This window comes from Talpa occidentalis, unplaced genomic scaffold (assembly GCF_014898055.3).
Source record: "Talpa occidentalis isolate TD23 unplaced genomic scaffold, MPIMG_talOcc4v2.1 talOcc4.2, whole genome shotgun sequence".
Classification (NCBI taxonomy): Eukaryota; Metazoa; Chordata; class Mammalia; order Eulipotyphla; family Talpidae; genus Talpa; species Talpa occidentalis.
The window spans coordinates 58,803,784-58,825,722 of record NW_023602073.1 but is presented as its reverse complement, the minus strand read 5'-3'; the positions used below and the strand labels follow the sequence as shown (position 1 = coordinate 58,825,722).

The 21,939-nt window shown below is 42.7% G+C and overlaps 1 protein-coding gene across 1 annotated transcript; it reads right to left on the bottom strand.

Annotated features, from left to right (window-relative positions):
• Positions 1-12,105: 12,105 nt before the first annotated feature.
• Positions 12,106-19,202, bottom strand: SRSF3 (serine and arginine rich splicing factor 3). The gene is made up of 6 exons (XM_037519609.1): positions 19,073-19,202; positions 16,980-17,187; positions 15,746-15,880; positions 13,550-13,588; positions 13,257-13,343; positions 12,106-13,096 (listed from the first exon to the last, which is right to left on the bottom strand). The coding sequence occupies exons 2-6, from the start codon at positions 17,183-17,185 to the stop codon at positions 13,069-13,071; spliced, it is 495 nt and encodes a 164-aa protein (XP_037375506.1). The 5' UTR covers positions 17,186-17,187; positions 19,073-19,202; the 3' UTR covers positions 12,106-13,068.
• Positions 19,203-21,939: the final 2,737 nt, after the last annotated feature.

Below are 21,939 nucleotides of genomic sequence, written 5' to 3'. Positions count from 1 at the left end.
TCTGGACCTGCCATCCAGACGAAGAGACAGTCTTACTCCTACTTCTGAAATTGTAATCCTTGAATGACAGTGCTGGAAAGGATCATACAGGCCGTCTGGTCCTGGTGTGGCCAAACTGTTACCTCTCGAGGGCCCCCCGCTGCCTGAAGTTGTGGTGAGGCCACCAGACACTGTGGGCCGGAGCTCCAGGGTGCAGTGTGGAGGGAGTGGGCCACCACGCAAGGCCACCTCTAACCTGTCTGTCCCAACCTCCAAGAAATGGGCAAACTGAGTAAGTGAAGATCCTCTCCCTCCTTCACCAGACCCGCAGCGTCCCTGGCTCTGACTCCACGCTGGCATGGGAGATGGGCCCCACCTGAACTAGCACAGGACAAGGCCTTGTAGGGATGACATCATGCACGATGACGTACAATCATCACACAATTAGGGTTCATGGGCCTACACATTTATCATTTTGGCATTCTTTAGAGCTATACTAACAGTACATTTTCCACAATCCACTTGAACTCCACCCTCAATGTATAACTTTAACCAACAAAACTGCACGCTTGTTATTTTAACCACCAAAACAGCGCATGTTTCTTTTAGAAAACAATGAAAGCTTTGCTGGGAAACCCAAAATGGCCAACAGAAAACAAGAAAGATGAGAAGAAAACAAACACAGCATAAAGGGCAACATTTAAAGTGAGGAAAAAAGGGCCTCCCTGGTGGCGCAAGGGGTCAAGATGCAACCCATGAAGCTATCAGCAGCCTCTGCAGCACAAGTTCGATCCCCAGCCAGGGAGCTACATATATGGCACAGCAGACCTCTCCTGTCTCACCTGCTGCTCCCCTCAGCAGTGCATTTCAGTAGATCCACCTGTTCTGCTCCCCACTCTCTCTCTGGTGAATCCTCTCACCCCCACCTCCAACCTCTGGCCTACACCCCAGCTCTTGTATGCATAAATAAATCTTTTTAAAAAATAAAGTGAGGAAAAAGCCCATCAGGATAGCACTTATGAGCTGGCAGGGCTTGGGACAGGGCAAACCCAACACCCTTTGGAAAGCAATTCTGAGGGGCCTAAAACCCACTGAACTGGGTTGTTTACTCACTAACTGCCCACTCCCAGGACTCTAGAACTGTTAAGGCCATGAAAGAGTTTAACTTTTTGAAGGAAATGACAAGTACCCCAAGTTGTCATGAAGGAAGTACGGCATTAAGGGGACAGGCGCCCAGCACACACAGGAGTTCAGAACAGGTGGCAACATCCACCCACGGGTGCATCTGTGCAGGGAGCCTCTGAGGGTGCTCCTGGCCTGACAGGCCAGTGCTGGACGTAAACTAGAAGCTGTGGGTTTCAAATGCGGCTTAACCTTCCTCCTGTCTGCATGACCTTGGGGGAGGCACTTCTCTTTCTCGAATTTAGTTTCCTCATTTGCAAAGTGAATTCATGATGTCATCTAACACCCCTGGACACCAATGAAGAAACTTCCCACTCTAAGCACACAGAACAAAGAAAATAGGATAGGGAAAAAAAACCCGAAAACCTACTTGTGAAAACCAGTAGTAATTGGTAGAGCTGACGGGAAGGAAAACACAGAACTTGGCCCCTTTCAGGGCCTCCTCAGTGCCAGGCATAGCTGCTGATGGCTCTACCCGTGTTCTCTCCAATTATTATTTTTTTTTTAAGATTTATTTATTTATGCATACAAGAGCTAGGATGTAGGGCAGATGTGTTGGAGGATGAGCTGAGGGGAGCAGTGGACAGGCGAGGTCTGCTGCGCCATGTGGGTATCTCCCTGGCCGGGGATCAAACTCGCGCTGCAGTGGCTGCGGATTGTTTCATAGTGCTGACACCCAACCCCTTGGGCCGCCGGGAGCCCCCTCCCTCAGATTATTCTGGCCCAACTTGGAAGGGAAGCAATGTGGCTCCCACTTGTCAGCTGCGGAGACCGAGCTCCTGGAGAATTTGAAGACTTCACTATTACGAGAAGCCACAGTGATGTGCCAGGAGGGGATATATAAGTGCACGGTGGTACTATTAAGGTTAGCCCTCCAATTCTAGGGAAAGAGGAACTCCCACCTGCAACCTGACCGCAGAGCCTCTGACAAAAGCCTTCCCATCAGAGCGATACTCCAAGGAACTGCTTCTGGGGGAACTGCTCTGGATAAAAGTCAGGTTAACTTACTTTTTTTTTTTTAAAGCTTTTTTTTTTTTTTTTTTTTTTATATATAAGCACTGGGTACAGTCAGAAGCACGGGAGGGTGAGAGAATTCCCCAGAGCCAGAGCGGGGAGCAGAGCAGGCAGAAGGACCGAATCACACTGCTGAGGGGAGCAGCAGGTGGCAGGAGAGGTCTGTGTGCCATGTGGGACCCTCCTCCGGTGGCCGGGGAGCAGCCAGGGATCAAACAGGCGCTGCAGAGGCCGCGGGCAGCTTCGCAACCCAGTGCTCAACCGCTGCGCCACCGGGGAGGCCCAGGTTAACTATTAAGTAACAGTCTTGTGCCCAGCCAAAGGTTTCAGAAGGAACTTCCTTTTATAACCTGTGTTGCTATTTATTTTTTTTAAGATTCATTTATTTATGCATACAAGAACAGGGGTACAGGCCAGAGGCACAGGGGTGTGAGAGGACCCACCAGAGACAGAGTGGGGAACAGAACAGGCAGACTGACAAAATACACTGCTAAGAGGAGCAGCAGGAGAGTGGGTAGCTCCCTGGCCAGCTGGGGATTGAACACGCGCTGCAGAAGCTGAGGACAGCCTTACAGTGCTGTCCTCAACCCCCTGCGCCAACAGGGAGGCCCCCTGTGTTGCTATTTAAAACAGGGCTTGCAGGCCTTCACTGGCGGCGCAGCGGTTGAGCGCTGGGCTGTAAAGCTGCCCGCAGGCCCTGCAGCGCTGGTTCTATCTCCGGCAGCCAGCGAACGTCCACATGGCGCGCAGACCTCTCCTGCCACGCCCACTGCTCCCCTCAGCAGTGTCTTTGTTCCATCTGCCTGTTCTGCTTCCCACTCTGGCTCTGGTGAATTCTCTCACCCTCCTGCGCTTCTGACTGTACCCAGTGATTGTATAAATAAATGAATAAATCTTTAAAAATAAATAAAACAGGGCTTGCATGTTGTGTTCTCTTCAGTAGTAACAGGACATAAACACATAAACAAAAATGCTAGTTAGCTAATTATACCGTGATAACATGTAATGATGTAATATGTTTTTTCTGAGAAAAGAAAGCGCAAGTTAAACTTCTCAACATCCTGCCATTTGTAAACAGATCGATTTGCTAAAAAGGCAAATACTCATACCTGGTATTCTTGAAATCCTGGGGCTAGGTAGCCCACCTGTTCTCTTGTGCCCCAGAGCCACCCGTGCCCAGCACCACCACCTGCCGCCAACATGTCTGGGCCCTAGTAACATTGCCCCACCCCACAATGCTGCCCCACCCTGATACTGAAACCAAGGCTGATGGGGCAATGCTCTAAGCCGCCCAGAGGAATGGGCAGCCAAGTTCCACTTGTGGCCTGGAGAAACCTTCAGAGCCAGCACCATTCTCACGCTCACAGGTGTCTCTGCCTGTTACTCAAGAGCCCCAATCTGGCCACAGTGAGGATGGTGATAAGAGCAGGGGCTCAGGGGACTGCCTTTGGGGCTGGCACGGGCACAAGCCGCTGGGTGAATCAGACCTACCCTGACTCCCGGAGCCGTGTACTGTTTGCCCTCCGTCTGAGGCTTTATCTGCCAGGGAGATGGGCAAGAAGCCAGGGCCTCTCAGGTGAGGGGTTGACCAGCCAGGCTGTGGTACACTACCACACCAGATGCTGTGACTGGCCGGAGGGGGGAGCACTGAGCCAGGAGTCAGGAGGCCAACCCCTGGAAAAGGCCCCAGCTGGGCTCCCATGATTCTGAGGGACTCACTCCTGTCCCTGCGCCTCAGGCGCTTCATCTGCAGCATAAAGGTGTGGGCGGCATAAAAAATTCTCACACTGTGCTGCTCAGACGTCTGATTATGTTCAAAATACATACATCTAATGATTTTTTTAACGTTTTAAACAAAAACCCTATTCAACCATATGCATATTAGCATGCTGGATTGAATCTGGGCTTCTAGGTTGTTCTGGGGTAGACCTTCCTTATTCTGTACCTTTTGGGATTGCAAAATGAAGTGTTTAAATAAAGCTACCATTTGCATTTGCTTGTCTGTACTACCAAAGTATGCAAATAAATTGGGTTCTGGGGTCAATCTAAGAACGGCATTATATCAAAATATTTTTCCTGTCTTTATAAGCCAGTATTATCTACTAGAACTTACATTTTATAGCAATGTAGTTTAAATTGTTTTATGTATCTTCTATGTATTCTCATTCCAAAAAAGGTTTGGCTATTTCTGCAGTGTGACGATCACCATTCCCTGATGTCTCCCCTAGCTTTGACTTTCTAACTCTAAACCTTTAAACTTGCCAGTCTACATAAAATCTTGACATTTCCTGCCTTTGCTTTTATGTATGTGGTTTTTATTTTTTAGCCTGTGTTCTATCCAAATTTCATTCTTCAACACTTAGCTCAAGCACAACCTCTGCCACGCAAAACACTTAACATGGGTCTTAGACCTAAGCCTTCGTTCTTTCCTCCGCAAAGGAGATAATGGAAGCTCCCTCAAATGGTCAAATTTATAGGAGCTGGGGGTATGTATATGAAAAACACTTAGCAAAGAGCTGGCACAGGGGTTCAAAAAGGCTAATTGCTATCACTATTGTCTTTATCAGTATTGCCTCAGTGGAAAAGACTGGAGTCAAAGCAGACTCAATTTCACTAGACAGACAGATGTGTGACCTCAGCTCAAGGTAGCCCAGTATTCTCAGTGGGGCAGTACTGCCTCCTACCGGATAATTTGGGAAATTGATGTGGGATTTCTAAGGTAATGCTAGTCAAGGGAGCATGACTGGGTTTAGGGGAAAGGGTTGGAGACACCAGAATTCCAGCACACAGAAAACTGCCCATGCCCACAGGTGAGAGCCCACAACAGGTAAAAAATATGTAAAGTGCTCGCATGAAGTCATTATAGAGAGAATGATTAAATGGAATAAAGATTGTCTGGAAAGACTTGGTTACCATATCCATTCTGACTATTCAATTTTTCTTAATCCTTCTTAACAACAGAGGATAGATATCATTTACAACTAACAGTTATTTAAGGGCCAGGAACTGTTATTTGAGCACATTTCTTGGATTAATTCACTTAAACTTTTAAAACAACTCCTCGGAATAGACACTACATCATTTACTCCTCTCCCCGGCCCCATGTTATAAAATAAGGGAATTATTGAAGTTTAAAAGCCCAGCTCATTTGTAAAAATGTTATACCTCCTTCTTTCTCCAATTCAGCAGGCTGTTATTTGCCTTGCTGTGTTATCACTACATCAATTAAGTTTACCTTCCCCTCTCATATTTTACTCTGGTCTATCATTACTTCCTGGTTCTAGATTTTATTCTGGTTTCTACATGACTTCACCTTTTTTCTCCCTCCGAAGATTTATTTATTTATGCAGAGCAGAACTGGGATGTAGGCCAGAAGTGCGGGGGGTGAGAGTATTCACCAGAGTGGGGAGAATAGGTGGATTTACTGAAATATGTTGCTAAGGGGAGCAGCAGGCAAGACAGGAGAGGTCCGCTGGGCCGTATGTGGGTTAGCTCCCAGGCCGGGGACACAGCTCAGGCCGTCATGGTGATAGCGCGGAGACTTTAAACCCCTAGGCCACCAGGGGGCCTTTACACTTTTTTTTAGTCCTGTCTTCTCTACTTGCCTACCCCTCCACAGAATATTAAAAGGAGGTTGCCATTTCCTATTACCCCCATTTTATAAATGAGAAAAATTAAACCCAAGAACATGTAGATGGTCCAAAAGGCATTGGCTTCCACATGACACTGCTCGCTGGAACAAGCACCTGGTTTTAAAGACAGACCAGATGCCCTCATGAACCTTTCCAACAGCCTTGTCTGGCCATGTAATTCTCCAAGGGTGCTAGCCATAAGATACCATTTATTTATTAATTTTTAAAGATTTATTTTTACTTTTTATGCATGTGGTGTAGACCAGAGGTGCGGGGGGGTAAGAGGATTCACCAGAGACAGAGTGGGGAGAACAGACGATCTACTGAAATACACCGCTGAGGGGAGCAGCGAGCAAGATAGGAGAGATCTGCTGTGCCATGTGGGTAGCTCCCTGACTGGGAATCCAACTCATGCTGCAGTGGCTGCTGATAGTTTCATAGTGCTGTGACAACCGCTTGCGCCACCAGAGAGGCCCCATAAAATAACATTTAAAAAAGGAAAAAAATTGCCATTTCTGGGCCTCCCTGGTGGCGCAAGGGGTTAAGACACAACCTATGAAGAAGGTTGCCACTGCAACATGAGTTCAATCCCCAGCCAGGGAACTACCCACATGGTTCAGCAGACCTCTCCTGACTCGCCTGCTGCTCCCCTCAGCAGTGTATTTCAGTTAATCCGCCGGTTCTGTTCCCCACTCTGTCTCTGGTGAATCCTCTCACCCTCCACACCTCTGGCCTGTACCCAGTTCTTGTACGCATGAATAAATAAATCTTTAAAAAAAATTGCCATTTCTCCATAAAACTGAAAATGCTAAATACAAAATCCCATTTTACCAATCATGTAAAATTCAACAATAAAGATAAAAAAGATACGTACATATACACAATGGGATACTGCTCGATTGTTTTAAAAAATAAAATTCTGCCATTTACGATATGGATGGGTGACCTTGACAGGATTATGCTAAGTGAAATGTTAGATTGCGAACAACAAAAATCAGAGAAAAAAACACTGTATGACTTCACTCATAAGTGGAAGACAATGAACAAAAACAAATCCCTAGATTCTGACAACAAAATGGTGGTTACCAGGGGGGATGTAAGGTGAGGGGGTGGGGTTGATTACACGGTGGTAGATGGAAACCAGACCTTTGGTGGTAGGCCTATGCCCACCCATCCTAATGTGGTATGTACAGACGTCGATGTGTAAAGCTGTACTGGGGATGTTTACACAAAGTTGTAAACCAACGTTAAGGTAGTAGAACTTTAAAAAATTCAATACCTAATGTTGCCCTCAGACTAAAACTGGGGTGTTGTCAAAACCAGGAATCTAGAGTACCATAGCAACTAGTCATAGTTTGGAAGTTTGCCTACAGGAAGGTTAATTAATAATTAACAAGGACAAAAAGCCTCCCTGGCGGCACAAGGGGTTAGTTAAGTTTCAGCACTATGAAGCTATTCGCAGCCACTACAGCATGATTCCCGGCCAGGGAGCTAATCCGTATGGAGCAGCAATCATGTAACCCAGCTCTTGTATGCATAAATAAATCTTTAGGGTCTCGCTGGTGATGTAAGGGGTTAAGCACTGCACGATGAAGCAATCCATAGCCTCTGCAGCACGAGTTCTATCCCTGGCAAGCCAGAGAGGAACCCACAGGGTGCGGTAGACCTCTCCTGTCTCGCCCGCTGCTTCCCTCAGCATGTATTTTGGTCAATCTGCCTATTCTGTTCCCCACTGTCTCTGGTGAATTCTCTCACCCCCCACCCCCAACCACAGCTCTGGTCTGTACCCAATTCTTGTATACATAAATATTTTAAAAAAGAAATTTGACTGCTTAGTTATGGCTATGTGCCCAGATAATGGCATGTATCTTAAGAGTACAATATATACACCAGAGTCCATGCATGTTTCAGATGCTTTGAGGAAAAACTGAAGGATACATGTAATCATGAATTTCTAACTGTATCACTTGTTCATCATGCACTTTATCTCCAGAAAGTGGAGTGGTAGTTTTTTTCCAAATATACACAATTTCATTTTTCACTATGAGCATTTGACATTTGCAATTAAAATTCTATGATCTAAATCCTGACAATCACTGAATCAAATAAAATGGCATCTTGATTGGGTTGACAAAGTAAAAACATGCTAAAGCATTTGATTCCAGGTTGGTCTGAGTTCTGATGGAACTTTTTTCTATCCTGACAGTGGTACTTGATACTCACCTCCTCCTAAGTGGCCAAGTATCACTTTAACAGAAAGCCCTGGGGAGGAAAGGGCCTAGACATTTCACTAAAGATTTGGATGGCCAGCAGACATGAAAGTCTGTTTTATGGTCATGGAAAATTTTTCTATGGCAGTTCTTCAGAATGCTAAAAAACAAAACAAACTACCGTATGATCCAGAATTTCATTTCTGGGTATTTCCCTATATTCATCACAGCACTATTCACGATAGCCAAGATATAGCAACCCAAGTATGAATTAACAGAAAGGATGGCGTACACACAATGCAACGCTATGCAGTATAAAACGATTAAATCTCACCATCACTGACAACATAGACGGACCACGAAGGGATTATGCGAAGTGTAATGTCAGGAGAAAGAGACTGTGGAAAAATAAAAACTTCTTCAGACTGACAACAGAATGGTGATTAAGAGGGGAAAGGATTGTAAGGGGCCAACTGGTTGGTGGTAGATGAGTAGGCCTGTGGTGGTGGATGTGGTGAGAATGTTACCTTGGAACCTAGGATGTAAACTATTACCTCAATTTTTTTAAAAAACAAAAGGTCCTGGCACAGTGTTTGGCAAGTGGATATGGAGAGCAAGAGGGGGGCAAAAACGCCCACTGCCCTCCCTGACCTCTTCCAACGGTGTCCATTGAAGCTTCCAAGCACCCTGAGTCTCCGCATTCTTAGTTCTCGCCAAGTATGTTCATCTACTCCATACTACTTAAAAAGTGGGCAACTTCTCTCAACCTCCTGAAAGCACATTTTACATCCAAGGGACTGCTCTATTATTGCCAACTGCAGTCAACCAGCACTGCCAATTCAGCGAACTTGTCTCCAGTACACCCAAGACAGCTGGGTACAAGAGGCAGTCATTTCATTAGTGTGGTCTAACACTTCCCCCACTTCCTGTCAGTGCTAAAAGGCAGACAAGTTATCCTACACCTGGCTTATTTGAAGTATGGCCAAAGTTAAAAAAAAAAAAAAAATACTTAAAATTGCTTGAGAACTCTAGTTTCTCCTCCAAATCCTAGTGCAGTTACATTCATTTGCTTGTCTCCTAACCTCATGATTAAGAGGCTCATTTCTTACATCATCTCAGGTTTTTACTGGCCTTTCCTTGTCCGTGAACTCAGCTTTTCAGCACCTGTTACCTTACTGTGACTCAAAATTCACCTGTTTTACTCTGCTAGTCAAGGGGCTAATTTTTAAAAAGCTCTCAGCCAGATATTGAGCTGATGTTGTACCCCACTTACTGCTGTACCCCAGCCCCACTATTATGGACTATGTGGGGAATGTGTGACACAGACACAATGACAACCAACATTCCAATCTGTTTATTTGCAAGGACTCTTGTTGAAAACTTTAACAAGGGTGGTTTCATCTAAACTAAATTTTCTTATAAAGAAATCCTGATGGCAGTCAGCTGGAATGGATTAAGTAAGTTTCCACCTGCTGAAGTTTAAAAGGGAGTCCCGGGAGTTATTCTTAAAAGAAACTTTTTAACTTCTCAAAATAGACAATTTTAATAACTCATTTCTAAATGACCAATACAAACAGCAACAGATCCTCTTTTAAAGGCAGCATTATAAAAGCATTAAGCAACTTTAGCAATTCTCCCCCTTGATGGATTTCTAATTTTGGGACTTGTCAGCAAATAGTCACTAAAAGATGCTCACTTATACCAAATGAAATCTAAAAAAATATATATTGAAACAAGTGTCCATTCATAAGTGACTAAAACATTAAAGGGGAAAGTCACCTACATAGTACATTTCTGAAAGGCTTGATTTTGCTTTGAAAATATTCTCCATCTCAGGACCTCTCCAAATGTCTAGCAATGAAAAAGTATCAGTATTTTCAGATCCTCAAGACTGAGTACATACATGTACTTGTAACAGAGGCACTAAATTGCCCTAAGACTCAGATAAAACCATCATACATGCATTGTATATGTCAGAGAACTAAAAAACTAGAGAAAAATGTTTTATGCATTATGTTTAAGTCTGGAGAACATTCTGGCTGTTTCACACGTTCCAGATTAATTAAAAAGAATTGGGTTACTAAATGCATAATGAAAGTAATGGAAGGTATGACAGGGAAGTCTGCATCAACAAAATCAAGCAGTTATACTAGGTTTATCAAGGGATCTCAGACCCTCATGTGTGCTACAATAGAATTCTTAAGTATCCAATGAATCTAATAAAATAGGAAGAGAACGTGTGGACATGCAAACTCTAATTCAACACTACCCGCTCTTGATAAAAATATACTCCAACCCAGTTTTTCTTCAGCTACTTTAATTATAAAAATCTGCCACGTTCTCAAAAAAGAGAGAAAAAAGAAAAACGAGAGGGCAGCAGTCTAATACAAAAATATACAACCGGTAGACATTACCAACCTGTTCTGACAACTAAGTCACGTTTTGAGTGTGAAAATAAAAGCACATTAAGACACAAATTACTAAAACAAGTGCCTTACATAACCAGGGATTTTTTATCACCTAGAACTCTTACAAATAACATAGCTCTAGACCACCCTGGAAAACTGAGTTAAGTCTGCCCAAAAAGGCCCTATAGTTTTTGAAAATCTCTCAATTTCCATTAGTGTAAAGTAGCACTGTGCTAATGTAAATCAGGACTTATACAATAAAATCAGACTTCCCTTCCAGATGAGTGAACTGAATTAAAGGGGAGATGTAAAGACTGTCCACAAATCACATGATCCTAAACAATTATTAAAAAGTTCATCAAAGTGGCAAAATTATAATTCCTCTAATCTATCTTAACCTGCTTATGGAGGTAAAAAGTAACTTTGAAGTACAGATCAGGGTATTCTTGAAGGCATAAAAAACTAATCCTTGTATTTTTCTCACTAGGTATAAAATAGTGACTCCTAGTGAACACCATATTCATGACAACGAAACTATTATTTTTGTCTTTTTTTCAGTATCATTCAACTCATAGGCTACTTGACAAGACTGGCTAATGTGTTTTATAAATTTTGATTACAGTGACTTTCAATTTTAAAGTAAAAATCCTATGCTTACAATTTCTACTTTTTTTTTCACACAAAACTAATATTGAACTAGGGCTTCTGATTAAAGTTGATTGTGAACTTGGAACACCTGAGGTCCAGTTCTGCACATTATCCTCTGTCCTTTTTACAGAAACCCTTCAAGACTGCAGTATTTACTGTTGAAAATACCCAAGTAAATGTCCATTTGTAAAACAGTTTAGTAATTGATCTGCCTATTACTTCCATGACTACTTTGCTAACTTTTCCTAACAGGAAGAGTTTTTAGGATAAAGAAATGCTCAAAGACAAAAGGTGTAAGGCCAGAGCCCCCAGTTAATCAACAGGTAATGTCCTTCTGTTAACAAGGCTCTAAGTGAATACACTGATACCAATGTTTCTTTTCTCATTGGTATTTGCATGAAAGATTAAGGACCACTGTCAAGGACCTACATTTTACAAAATATCCTCATATACTGAAATCAATGCAATGACTTATCTTTTGCGTTAAAGACAAAGTCAGGAGAGCATAATCCAAAACTATCTTTAAATAACACGTTTAAGGAAACTAAGCCACAAGACTGTTGCATTCCAATTTAATCTAATTGCACAAAAATTTGAAATTACAACTCCTCTGATTTCTAAGAGGAAAGTTATACATGCCTCCATATTCAGTTCTGTACTGTTACATTTTAACCATATAGTGACTTTTTTTACATCATGATGGATCAGTTTAGAATTCCCATGCAACACCTCAAATTATATAAAATGGAAGCAATTTTTAAAGCTTTGTGGAAAGTTCTCATGCTAATGATAAAAGCCTTTTTTATGGGCAACTTTGGATCACAATGTATCAGGTGTCTGTAACTTTAAAATGTTGGTCACTGAGTATACCACAGACTTCTAACTGGTTTCTCTTAAAAAAATGTAAATACTAATAATCACTTCGGTGACACCAAAATTTTCCTTTCCATTCAAGTTTCTCATTGTGTTTCTCATAAGATATGTGTAACCAACTGTTTTCCAAGGACAAGAAGTATGGTAATAGTGGGTTCAACTATTACACAATTATGCTAATATTTTATTAATTCAAAAGCACTTTTACAAGAAAATATAAGTATGGCTTCCAATAGGAATGTTATACCTGGACTTGGTACCAAGCTCACAGATTTTAGTTTTGCAAGGAAAAACAGGCTTTCAAGTTAAACAACAATTTGTAACCAAAACTTTAATCCCAAGGATTCTCACAAAACATATTACAAATGACAGCATGAAAAAAAAAATCTTGCACAGTAACTCAAAGTTCAGCTCTACAATGTACCCTTAAACTGCAGGAGATCAGGATCTTGAATGGTCTCAAAACTTCCAAAGAATGTTATAAAGAGCTATGCATTGATACACAGCAATCACATAAGGAACTTATCACTGAAAGTAAAAATAAACTCGTTTTCTTGAAAATTTCTTAATATTCTATACCAACTGGGCTGGGAGGAGTTCTCTACCCAGTGTTTAAGACTAGTTGGAGTTAAAACAAACAAAAAGACCTCTAAATCTAGCTTTATGGTGCAGCTTTTATTTTTACCTACTGGCTTGTGTTCATAGCAGTTTTTAAAGACTGCTTGATTCAACTACAGCTGCATACTATGTATCCTAGTTATGGAAAAAGTCTTGATTTTTGCCAGCTTCCACAATATCAATCACTTTATAGGCTAGGCAAAATTTAGAGGTTTATTTTTAGTCTATGCAAGACTAAAAGTTCAAAACAAATTCAATTTTGCTTAAGGGAACATTGTAAAGTAACAATTTGTGGTATTACATGCCTCTTATAATCCATTTCAAACCATGGAGAATTATATCTTTTATGTGTCACTGTCCCAAGAAACAAACAAATGTGAACAGCTAAAACATCTTAAAAATGCACCACGCTTATGAAGTCTCAAACAAAACTTGAATTTTCTGTACATACTCCTGTCAAATGAAGTTATTTCCTGTACACCACTCCTCTTGCAAACTGGTCTTCTATTTTCTTTCATTTGACCTAGATCGGCTAAAAAAAAAAAAAAAAAAAAAAAAATCAAAGAATAAAGTTACATCTGTAAACTCAGTGACATAAAGATTTCAGTAGTAAAGCCATAAAAAATTCTATCAAAATGGCCATGACCCACCTGTAAGTTCTTTTTAATGGCTCAAATCATTAAGAATCTTACCTACGAGACCTAGAGAAGGACCGGGATGGCTTGTGATTTCTCTCCCGAGACAGTGATCTCTCTCTTCTCCTATCTCGAGAAAGGGACCTAATACCAGAGAGGAAAAGAAATTAGGGCAAGTCAAGATTATACAGAACAAATAGTTACTTCTAAGAGGCTTTGAAAATGAAACAGAACACTGGCTCTATATACCATAAGGCTCATTACTAAAGCCTGGATATATTAATTAACCAAGTCATTCTGAAAATAGAAAATACCTTTTCTGAGAATGTGGCAAGAAAAGGTATTATTACCTGCTCCGACTGCGGGAGAAGCTTCTCCGTCTTGGAGATCTAAAAGCAGAAACAGGAAAATTAGGCTAACTGTCAGTTAGTATTTATGGCGTGAGGCATCTCCCAACTTTTCAATCTCACTGTTGGGCCCAGTGAATGTGCCGAAGAACTGGCACCCATCGTCCAAAAAAAAAAAAAAAAAGTAAAGAAAAAAAGGCACAGAAGGATTAAGGAACCAAAAGCTCAAGTGAAAAGCAGGTATTCCAACCATGGATTCACTTTAACAAAGAATGCTTCACAGCAGATCTGTCCAATGCAAAACTTCATGTCAAACTAACTTCACTACCCAAACACCACACCAAAATGTAGTCCCACAAGTAGTTCCAAAAACAGTACCATAAACCAGTATTTGGAACCCATGCAAACCTATTGTAAGTCCATGACAAGACTTAAGGTACTAGGTGGATAGTGTAATTTTGTGAAAACGCGCTAGGTGTAAAACATTGATGCCATTAAGTGCTACATTAGAACTGCCATTTGTGATCGTCACAATTTAAGTGTGTTTAGGCTTATCAAAATTACCTTAACTTTGGCCCACTTTACCCCCAAATTTAAAAAAATTTGAAAACTGTTAGTAAAACCATTTAAAGGTGATAGGATTCAACAAAATTTTTGCTAGAAAGAAAAGCTAATCTGTTAGAGTTATTAAAATTTTTAGTTTGGCATCTCACACATGCAAATAAGTTCCACTTGAAGGTCTAGTTACATTATGAGTTCCCTATCACCCTTAAAAGTTTTATTCAAGCAATATATATGTACGTTACCATTCAATTATGCACAGCCAGCCTTTGATCCAGAAAAAAGAATTACTTTAAGCCGCTTACTCCTTATTTTAACCAGCAGTAAACTGTATAAGCAGGAAAAACTTACTAGTTTTGGGTTTCAACAAGCTAGAAATGGTGAGGTGAGGCTGCCGGACTGACGGCCAGGAAGAATTTGCTGAAAAGGTTTTGCCAGATGTTGCGTTGGATTTAGTTGGTTGGCGAAGGGGGTGTTGTGGATTTTTCCTGCTTTTTTGTTAGCCGAAGGCTGCTGCTGTAGTTGTTGTGAAGACATTTGGTAAATAAACAGCTGAGCTGATTGGCCAGGAATGTGTGGGCGGTCGAGGTGGCTGCTGCCGATTTGGTTAAGGTTGGAGAGAAGGCTGAGAGAAAACAGCATGCTCGGGAACCAAAGGGCGGTGCAACCTGACGACTGGCCATGCCTGGGTCATGTGAAACGACACCAGCCAAGCTGAATGGGGCGCGCTGGTCACATGACGCTGAAAGGGCTAGTTGACTGGCTAATGCAGACTCAGAGGGTGGTGAGAAGAGACATGATGGTGACTCTGTAACGGGGTTCATTTTTATTAATAGATGGACCAAAAAGCACAAAAAAAAAATGAAAAAACAAGCCATCAGTACAACCATCTATTAGCTAACAAATACTCTATTATGATGGGCAACAGTGTGTTTCTGTTTTTCAAAATAGTAAAAGGGGCAAGATTTTGAACTCCTATCTCCTAGGACTTCACTCACCTGCAAGGTAAATTCAGTCCTATAGAAACTATTTTGGAGTTTGAGGAGATGTGGAGTCAGTATCCAGACAATACTGCCTGGTCCAAGAATGATGCCATTTGCAATTATAAAAAAACTGAATTCTCTCCTATTTGGGTTTGAAGAACAGATGACTGGGATTACTTTTTTAGCCCCCTTTATGGTCAGTGACTTAAGTCAGTTTCAGAATGATTTCTACTTTACCAGTTGTAACATTAAAACAGCTGCCTGTTTGGTCAATATTACAATCGTGCTAATAGTAGAAAACACATTTTTGTGAAGAGCTAGAGTTGAATGTAATGTTTGTCATTATGGAGTCAAGAAATGGAAAAAGGCCTAAATTGAAGTATAAGGGAAGACTTGGAAAGATGCAACTAGAAGATGAACTAGAAGATAGATCCAAGATAGAAGTAACTGACTACCAACATGAACAGTGACCTAAAGACAAAAGCCAACACTCAGCACAACTCACATACCCCAAACTACACCCAGCAAAATGTTTCCTAAAAACCTCTTCACAGTAAGTTTAAAAACCCACCAAAACAAACTTTAAAAGAAATACCTGCTCCCATTAGCTACTCCATTTATACCAATACCTCTAAACACGCTAGCTCTCAAGTACCTGCGGCGAGGTGGAGGACTCCTTCTCCGATAATCATCTCGAGGGCGTCGACCCCAAGAAGGAGGTGGGCCACGATTTCTACTTCTCTTTTCACCATTTGACAGTTCCACTCTTACCCGGCAGCCACACAGTGTTCTAAGAGAAAAAGACATTACCTCTGTAGCAATCAAACGGCTTTCAAAAAAAGGTGTATGAAAGCAAAAAACAAGCACTTGTAAAGTCAGCTTCTCTGCAGAACACAGGAGTGTAAAATCCTTTCAATACCAAAACAATTTTTAGCCCCCAATTTTCTTCTAGTCAAGAAAATCAGCTTGTTTTTAATTACTTTATCAATTAGTCTGATCTTTTAGCTCAATGTAAGTGTGATGACCCCAGATTTGTACTCAGGAACTATTTCATCTAGCTGTATATCCCTCAGTGGGACTTGAGGACCCAGCATGTATTTACTCATCTCGCTACACAGTATGTTGGGGCGCCCCCCTCCTTCCAGCCCTCTCCAAGTGAAACAAGACAGTAGCATTTAGAACATTTTGCTTTATCCTCTCTCCCTTCAATCTTCACATAAGTTGACACCTGAGAAGAGTAGAAAGACAGTTATATCCTCCATCTCTTCACTGGTCCACAAGAAATAAACTTAGATAATCCACCAAATTTGGACAGTGATTATGAGGCAGGACCCAGGAACAATTAATTCGTGCTTCTGCAATCTGCTTGGATAAATGACCTTTTATAAAAGAGCTTTCCAAGACAACCCTCCAATCCTGTAACTTGTTCAATAGGGATTAGATTTCCTTTGGTTTCATGAAATCCAATGCCTTCAAAATGCCATGAAAAAAGGGGTAGAGATGCAGAGAAGGCAATACCTATTCAAATTCAGGTATTATTTATCAGGCAAGGGAAGTTCACAAAACAAAGGGAAATCACCACAGACCCCCAACTTTCTACTAAGTGAAACACTTATAGGCAAAGGTTAAGACAACGTGGGAGATACAAAGTGTTTCAGCCATATTTTAGATGCAGCAAGCCACCCAATATTATTTAAAACTCACCAAAAATAAACCACATAAATTCTTTACTGTCCAAATGAGTGAAACGACACTTTTCTTAAGGTCATTAACACATCGTTTGGTGCTGTTTTGACAGCCGGTAAGACTTAGTTTTCTAAAAAACGGTATCTTACAATATTTATTAAAAACTAGACCGTATTTACATTGTAAGTTATTAATTTAATTACCTCCCATCTAGCTCTCGGACAGCATCGGCTGCATCACGGGGATCTTCAAATTCAACAAAAGCAAAGCCGGGAGGATTTCTAGCAACCCACACACTTCGGAGTGGTCCATAATAGCCAAAAGCTCGTTCCAATTCAGTCTTGTTACCATTGTTTCCAAGATTACCTACATAAACCTTACAGTCCAAGGGACAGGAATCACGATGCATTTCTGTAACAAAAAATAACCCAATTATTAAATCATTTACCCAAATAATCTCTGAGTAACATGAGATAGCCTGAGTAGAAGAAAAAAACAAACTGTAAAAAATACTCAGCCCCAAACCCCCAATTCTCCCCTCAATGACTACTGGTAACCACAAGGAAGCTAGCACAAATTGTGTGTGTGTGTGTGTGTGTGTGTGCGCGCGCGCGCGCGCATGTGCATGCGTGGGGGGTGTATTTAAATGAGGAACAAAATACCTGGAGTATTACAATCTGAGCAAAGTTGGAGACTTCACCTGTTATTTCGGTTCATCTCAAAAATAAAAGTATTTACGGGAGGATAACTCTCAGAAACAAAACCTGGAGACTCAAAAGGCCAAATGCAACAATGCTGAAGATCTACAAGTAACTGTAAAAGGTAGTTTCTGAGAATGATTTAAATTCTGGGTCTCCAAACAAATGCCTGGATGGGAGCCTCTGGCCCTTCCTGAAGAAGCTGCAGTAGTGACTTAGTGGAGAAGAGAGGCCGGGCCTGCTCCCACACCTTCGGCTGTTTTCCACTTCCCCTTGGAAAACAGAGCCTGGAGAATAGTAAGTCGCAACCAGCTTCATTTCTCAAGTAGCAAAACTAAGTGGGATTTTAAGTATGTGCTTAATACAAGAGTATTATCAATAGCCAAAGTTGTCAACACAAAAGTCCTCCAACTTAACTGGTCAAGCAAAATTATCCACAACCGACTACTACTCAGGAATGAAGCACTAACCAAAGTTCCAAAGATGTCTGCACCTTCAAGTCGTGCTAACTGACATAAGTCAGACACAAGGTGCATATTGTCCGATTCCAAGTGCATGAAAATATCCAAAATAGGCAAAGCCAGTGAGAGCAGATTTATGCTTAGCAGAGGCGGATTGGGGAGCACAGATTTAATAAGGAAAAGCTTGCAAACCGGTACTGTTCTCCTCAGTGGTTAAAAAAACGTTTGGAACTAGATAGTGGTGACAGTTATACCGGGAATGTACTAAATACTCCTTAAATGTACACTTCCAAAATGCGTCTTATGTTAATTTCTGCAAAAAACGGTCAGCAATTTGCCATCCAAGGAATTTACTGCACTTTCGTGTTTACATTTAATAAAACTTAAATACTTAAAAATCGTCTCAGTGATGCATCTAATCAACTCGTAGACCAGTTTCAAATGCATAAAAGAGCAGCCAATGAAGTCTGATAGTCTTTCGTAAACACCACATTCTTGTCACTCTGGGCTTATCCGATTTAAAAAAAAAAAAAAAAAAACCAGTCCGGACACATCCTCTTTTCGTGACCCCACCCTGTGCCCAGGAGTTCATTGGTTTTTAAAAACTTTGCCGTGAGTACGTATTAATGGGAGGTAGCTGCAAGAACAATGCAGCTTAAGGCAAATCATTTTCAGTTTTCAAAAAAAGGGCTTCAGGCTTTAAAAAATCAAATTTAAATGAACAAGAAAATAAAGATGAGCACAGAAATGATTTAATCTGGATTGAAACGTCCAATCTTTAATAGTGATTCGAGAAAAAAATCCTGAAAAGCTTCCTACGAAAACGTGAGGCAAAAAAAAGGCGCCATAAGTTGAAAGGCCGCGGCCTAGGGCCCAATTCAATTGCCGGCCCCCCACTTCTCCCTAACTCTCGGTAATCCCAAACATACCCCCCACTGAAGGGTCCTACACACCTCCATTTCAAGGCCAGGGAACATCCTCTGATGGGTTGGGAGCCCCCGCCACCGCCCCGTGCCGAACGTCACAAAATGGCGGCGGCGCCTCTTTGTCTCAACCTGGCGCCGCCATTGGGCCTAGCCCCATTTTGGCTGTTAGGTTCCAACGCCCATCTCACTCTCTCAGTCGCCGGTCTCTTACCGAGATCTTGGGTTGGAAATGCAGAGGTTCAAATCCACGCACGCACCTTCTAATGGAGCGCCCCGCCCCACTCCCGCAGATGCTTTCGCTGACCCGGCGTCCACGAAATGGCGGACCACCGCCTTCCCCTCGCCCGATTTTATACGCCATGTTCCAGTCACGTGATTGGACGGTCTTGTCCAATGAGAGGCGGCAGGGGCCGTGACGTAGAGGCTCCAAACGCCCGCGGTTGCTGGGAGCGCGCTGGGGCGGGGCTGCTGCCGGGTCTGAAGAGACGCGCGCAATCGCGCGTTAGTCGCCTCAGGCCTGGAACTCTAATCCTCGGTATTTGCCGTTCGTCGCATCCGAGGTCTCTCTAGTGCCCCCTCCCTCCGCTCCAAATAGACGGGGTGGTTTATTAATGCCGTCGCCGCCACTCCCAAACACTGATCAGCTAGTTGTGCCTAATGAGATGCACTTACTGGGCGAATTCATTAATTACTTGATCCTTTTGAACGGTTAGGCTGGAACGCGGACGTTTTACAAACAGGCTTCCAGTTGTTTCCGAGGTCACGGAGCCGAGACTGAGCTGCCCCTCGAGCGTGCCCGCCCGGATCCCACCCTCAGGGGAAGGACCGATCCCGAAAAGTCCGCTAAAAACAGGCTACTTTCCCGCCTCTCACCCGAACTGCAGGATTTGCAGAGTCGGTGGCGTCGTCAGCCTGGACTTTGAAAATGTTTACTAGAAACTCAAAGGCAAATGAGACGGTTCAGGCCCTCTGGAAACTTCCCTTTAGCAAATAACAGCAAAAGGAAGTTTCTGAGAATGAATTTAATTTCTGGGCCTGCAAACAAATGCCTGAAAGGCACCTCTGGCCCTTCTCGAAAAAGCTGCAGAGGTGATTTAGAGGAGAGAAGGGGCCCTCGGGCAGCTCCCACACCTTCCTCTGTTTTCCACTTCCCTTTGGAAAACAGAGCCTGGAGAACAATTAAACACTAGGAGAGAAATGACCTCCACTGCGTTAGAAAAATCATCAAGCTCTCCTCCCTCTCTGGAACTGAGTTCCATGTAGGAAGTTTGTAAGGTATCTCCAGTGAAGGCTGACTTTTTGCTAAAACTTAAAAGCGCTCTAAAGAAAAAGAAAAAAACCTGATAATTTGTATTTTCAGTCATTATCTGATAGATATGCCAATTATTTACTAATATTTTATCTCCCCCAGATCATTTCACTTGAAGCCTTATCTCTTCTTGTGCCTCTAAAAAGGTTTATCCAGGGCCTCCCTGATGGGGCAAGGGGTTGAGTCTCAGTGTTGTGGCAATTTCCCAAAGATGTCAGGCGGCACTCAGAGGTGAAGAGAGATTTAATTGTCACAGAAGCAGGCTCAGTGGGATCGCTACCAAAAGGCTGAGCACCTGAGAGCAAAAATGGCAGGGTTTTATACAGTTTGTATGAGGAAACTTGCTGCTCCATTCATCATAGCATAAGCATTCTTTATTGTTCCGGAAGGGGGTCAAGGTAGCCATGGCTACCACGCAGGACAAGCAGTGCAGTACACCCAGCAATTTCTCCACTCCAGCAAGCAGCAGAATCTAACCAGCAGACTCTCCCAAGCAGCAGGCTTGGGAAACTTCCTGCTTGATCAGCACTGTGAGACCTCTCCCACCTCTCCTGTCTCATTGCCACCCTCAGTGGTGTATTTCAGTAGATCCACCTGTTGTGCTCCCCACTCTGTCTCTGGTGAATTCTCGTGCACACGCACACACACACCAGCTTCTCTGGCCTACACCTCAGCTCTTTTATGCGTAAATAAATAAAATAAATCTTAAAAAAAAAAGTTTATCCATAGTTGAGACGGTGGAGGGATTGTAACTGGGTGGTCCCCAGGAAAGGGGGAGATTCCTGGTTCCCTGCCCCACCCAAGGGAGGGTGTACCTGAGCAGGATGGAGAGAAGAAGCTGCAGAGGAGACTGAGAAGGAAGGAAGCAGGATGGAGCCAGAAGGAGACCTGGAGGAGGCACATGGAGCCAAGAGACATGAAGAAGCTGTGCTTGCCTTTTGGTTGTGGACTGGGTGACACAGATGTGGGTGAGAGACCCGTGGGGAGGGGACAATGGTGGTTTTGTCTTGATTTTGATTTTGCTCTTTTCCCTCCAGACTTGTCTGGTTGTTTCTGATGCTTTTCTGTGGGTCCCCACTGGAAGATTCTTTAGATTTGTGGCAGGCTTTGGGGCCTTGCTCTGGGCCAATCCTGCTTGGGTGGACTTTTACCCACAAGGGGACAGGGGTAACATTGGGTGCTTGATTTAGAAACTGTATTTTTTGCCTTTCCTGTATTGTTTCCCAATTGTAAAGTTCCTTCCCATTAAAGTCTCATATGTTTTGTGTTAATACGGTGGATGGAAAAACCCATTTAGAATAGGCAGGTTTGCGGGGTCTGGGGTGCACCTCTCCCTGCCCTGTAACAGATTGAGCATTAGAATTCTCAGGTATAGAATGAGGATGTCGTACTGCAAGGGGAAGAGGGCCAATGGAAACTACAGTTGTTCAGTCAGGCCTTAAATGGGATGTTTCCTAGGCGAAGGGCATCCTAGCAAATGCTTTCTCTTACTTTTCTTTCCTTAATATTTTTCTCTTCTAGCTCATTTGTATTTGCCTTGATTTGCTCCCCTCTTTGTTGTGTTTCTCTTTTTAATTTTATTTTCTTCTGTCAAAGTCTTTGAAATCAAACAGCCCTGGATTTGTACAACAGTCTTGCTGGTACTTAGTACTAGTTTCCTAAGAATCCCTTAACATAGGGCCTCCCTGGTGGTGCAAGGGATTAAGTCTCAGCACAGTGAGTCTCTCCATAATTACTGCGTGCTGCAGTGGCTGCCCATAGTTTTATAG

Coding starts and splice junctions, on each gene's coding strand:
- SRSF3 (XM_037519609.1), bottom strand. CDS start 17,185: ATGCATCGTGATTCCTGTCCCTTGGACTGTAAGGTTTATGTAGGTAAT. Junction 15,881..16,979: donor GTCCGAGAGCTAGATGGGAG/GTAATTAAATTA, acceptor TTTTTCTCTTAG/AACACTGTGTGGCTGCCGGG. Junction 13,097..13,256: donor TCCTTCTCTAGGTCTCGTAG/GTAAGATTCTTA, acceptor TTTTTTTTTTAG/CCGATCTAGGTCAAATGAAA.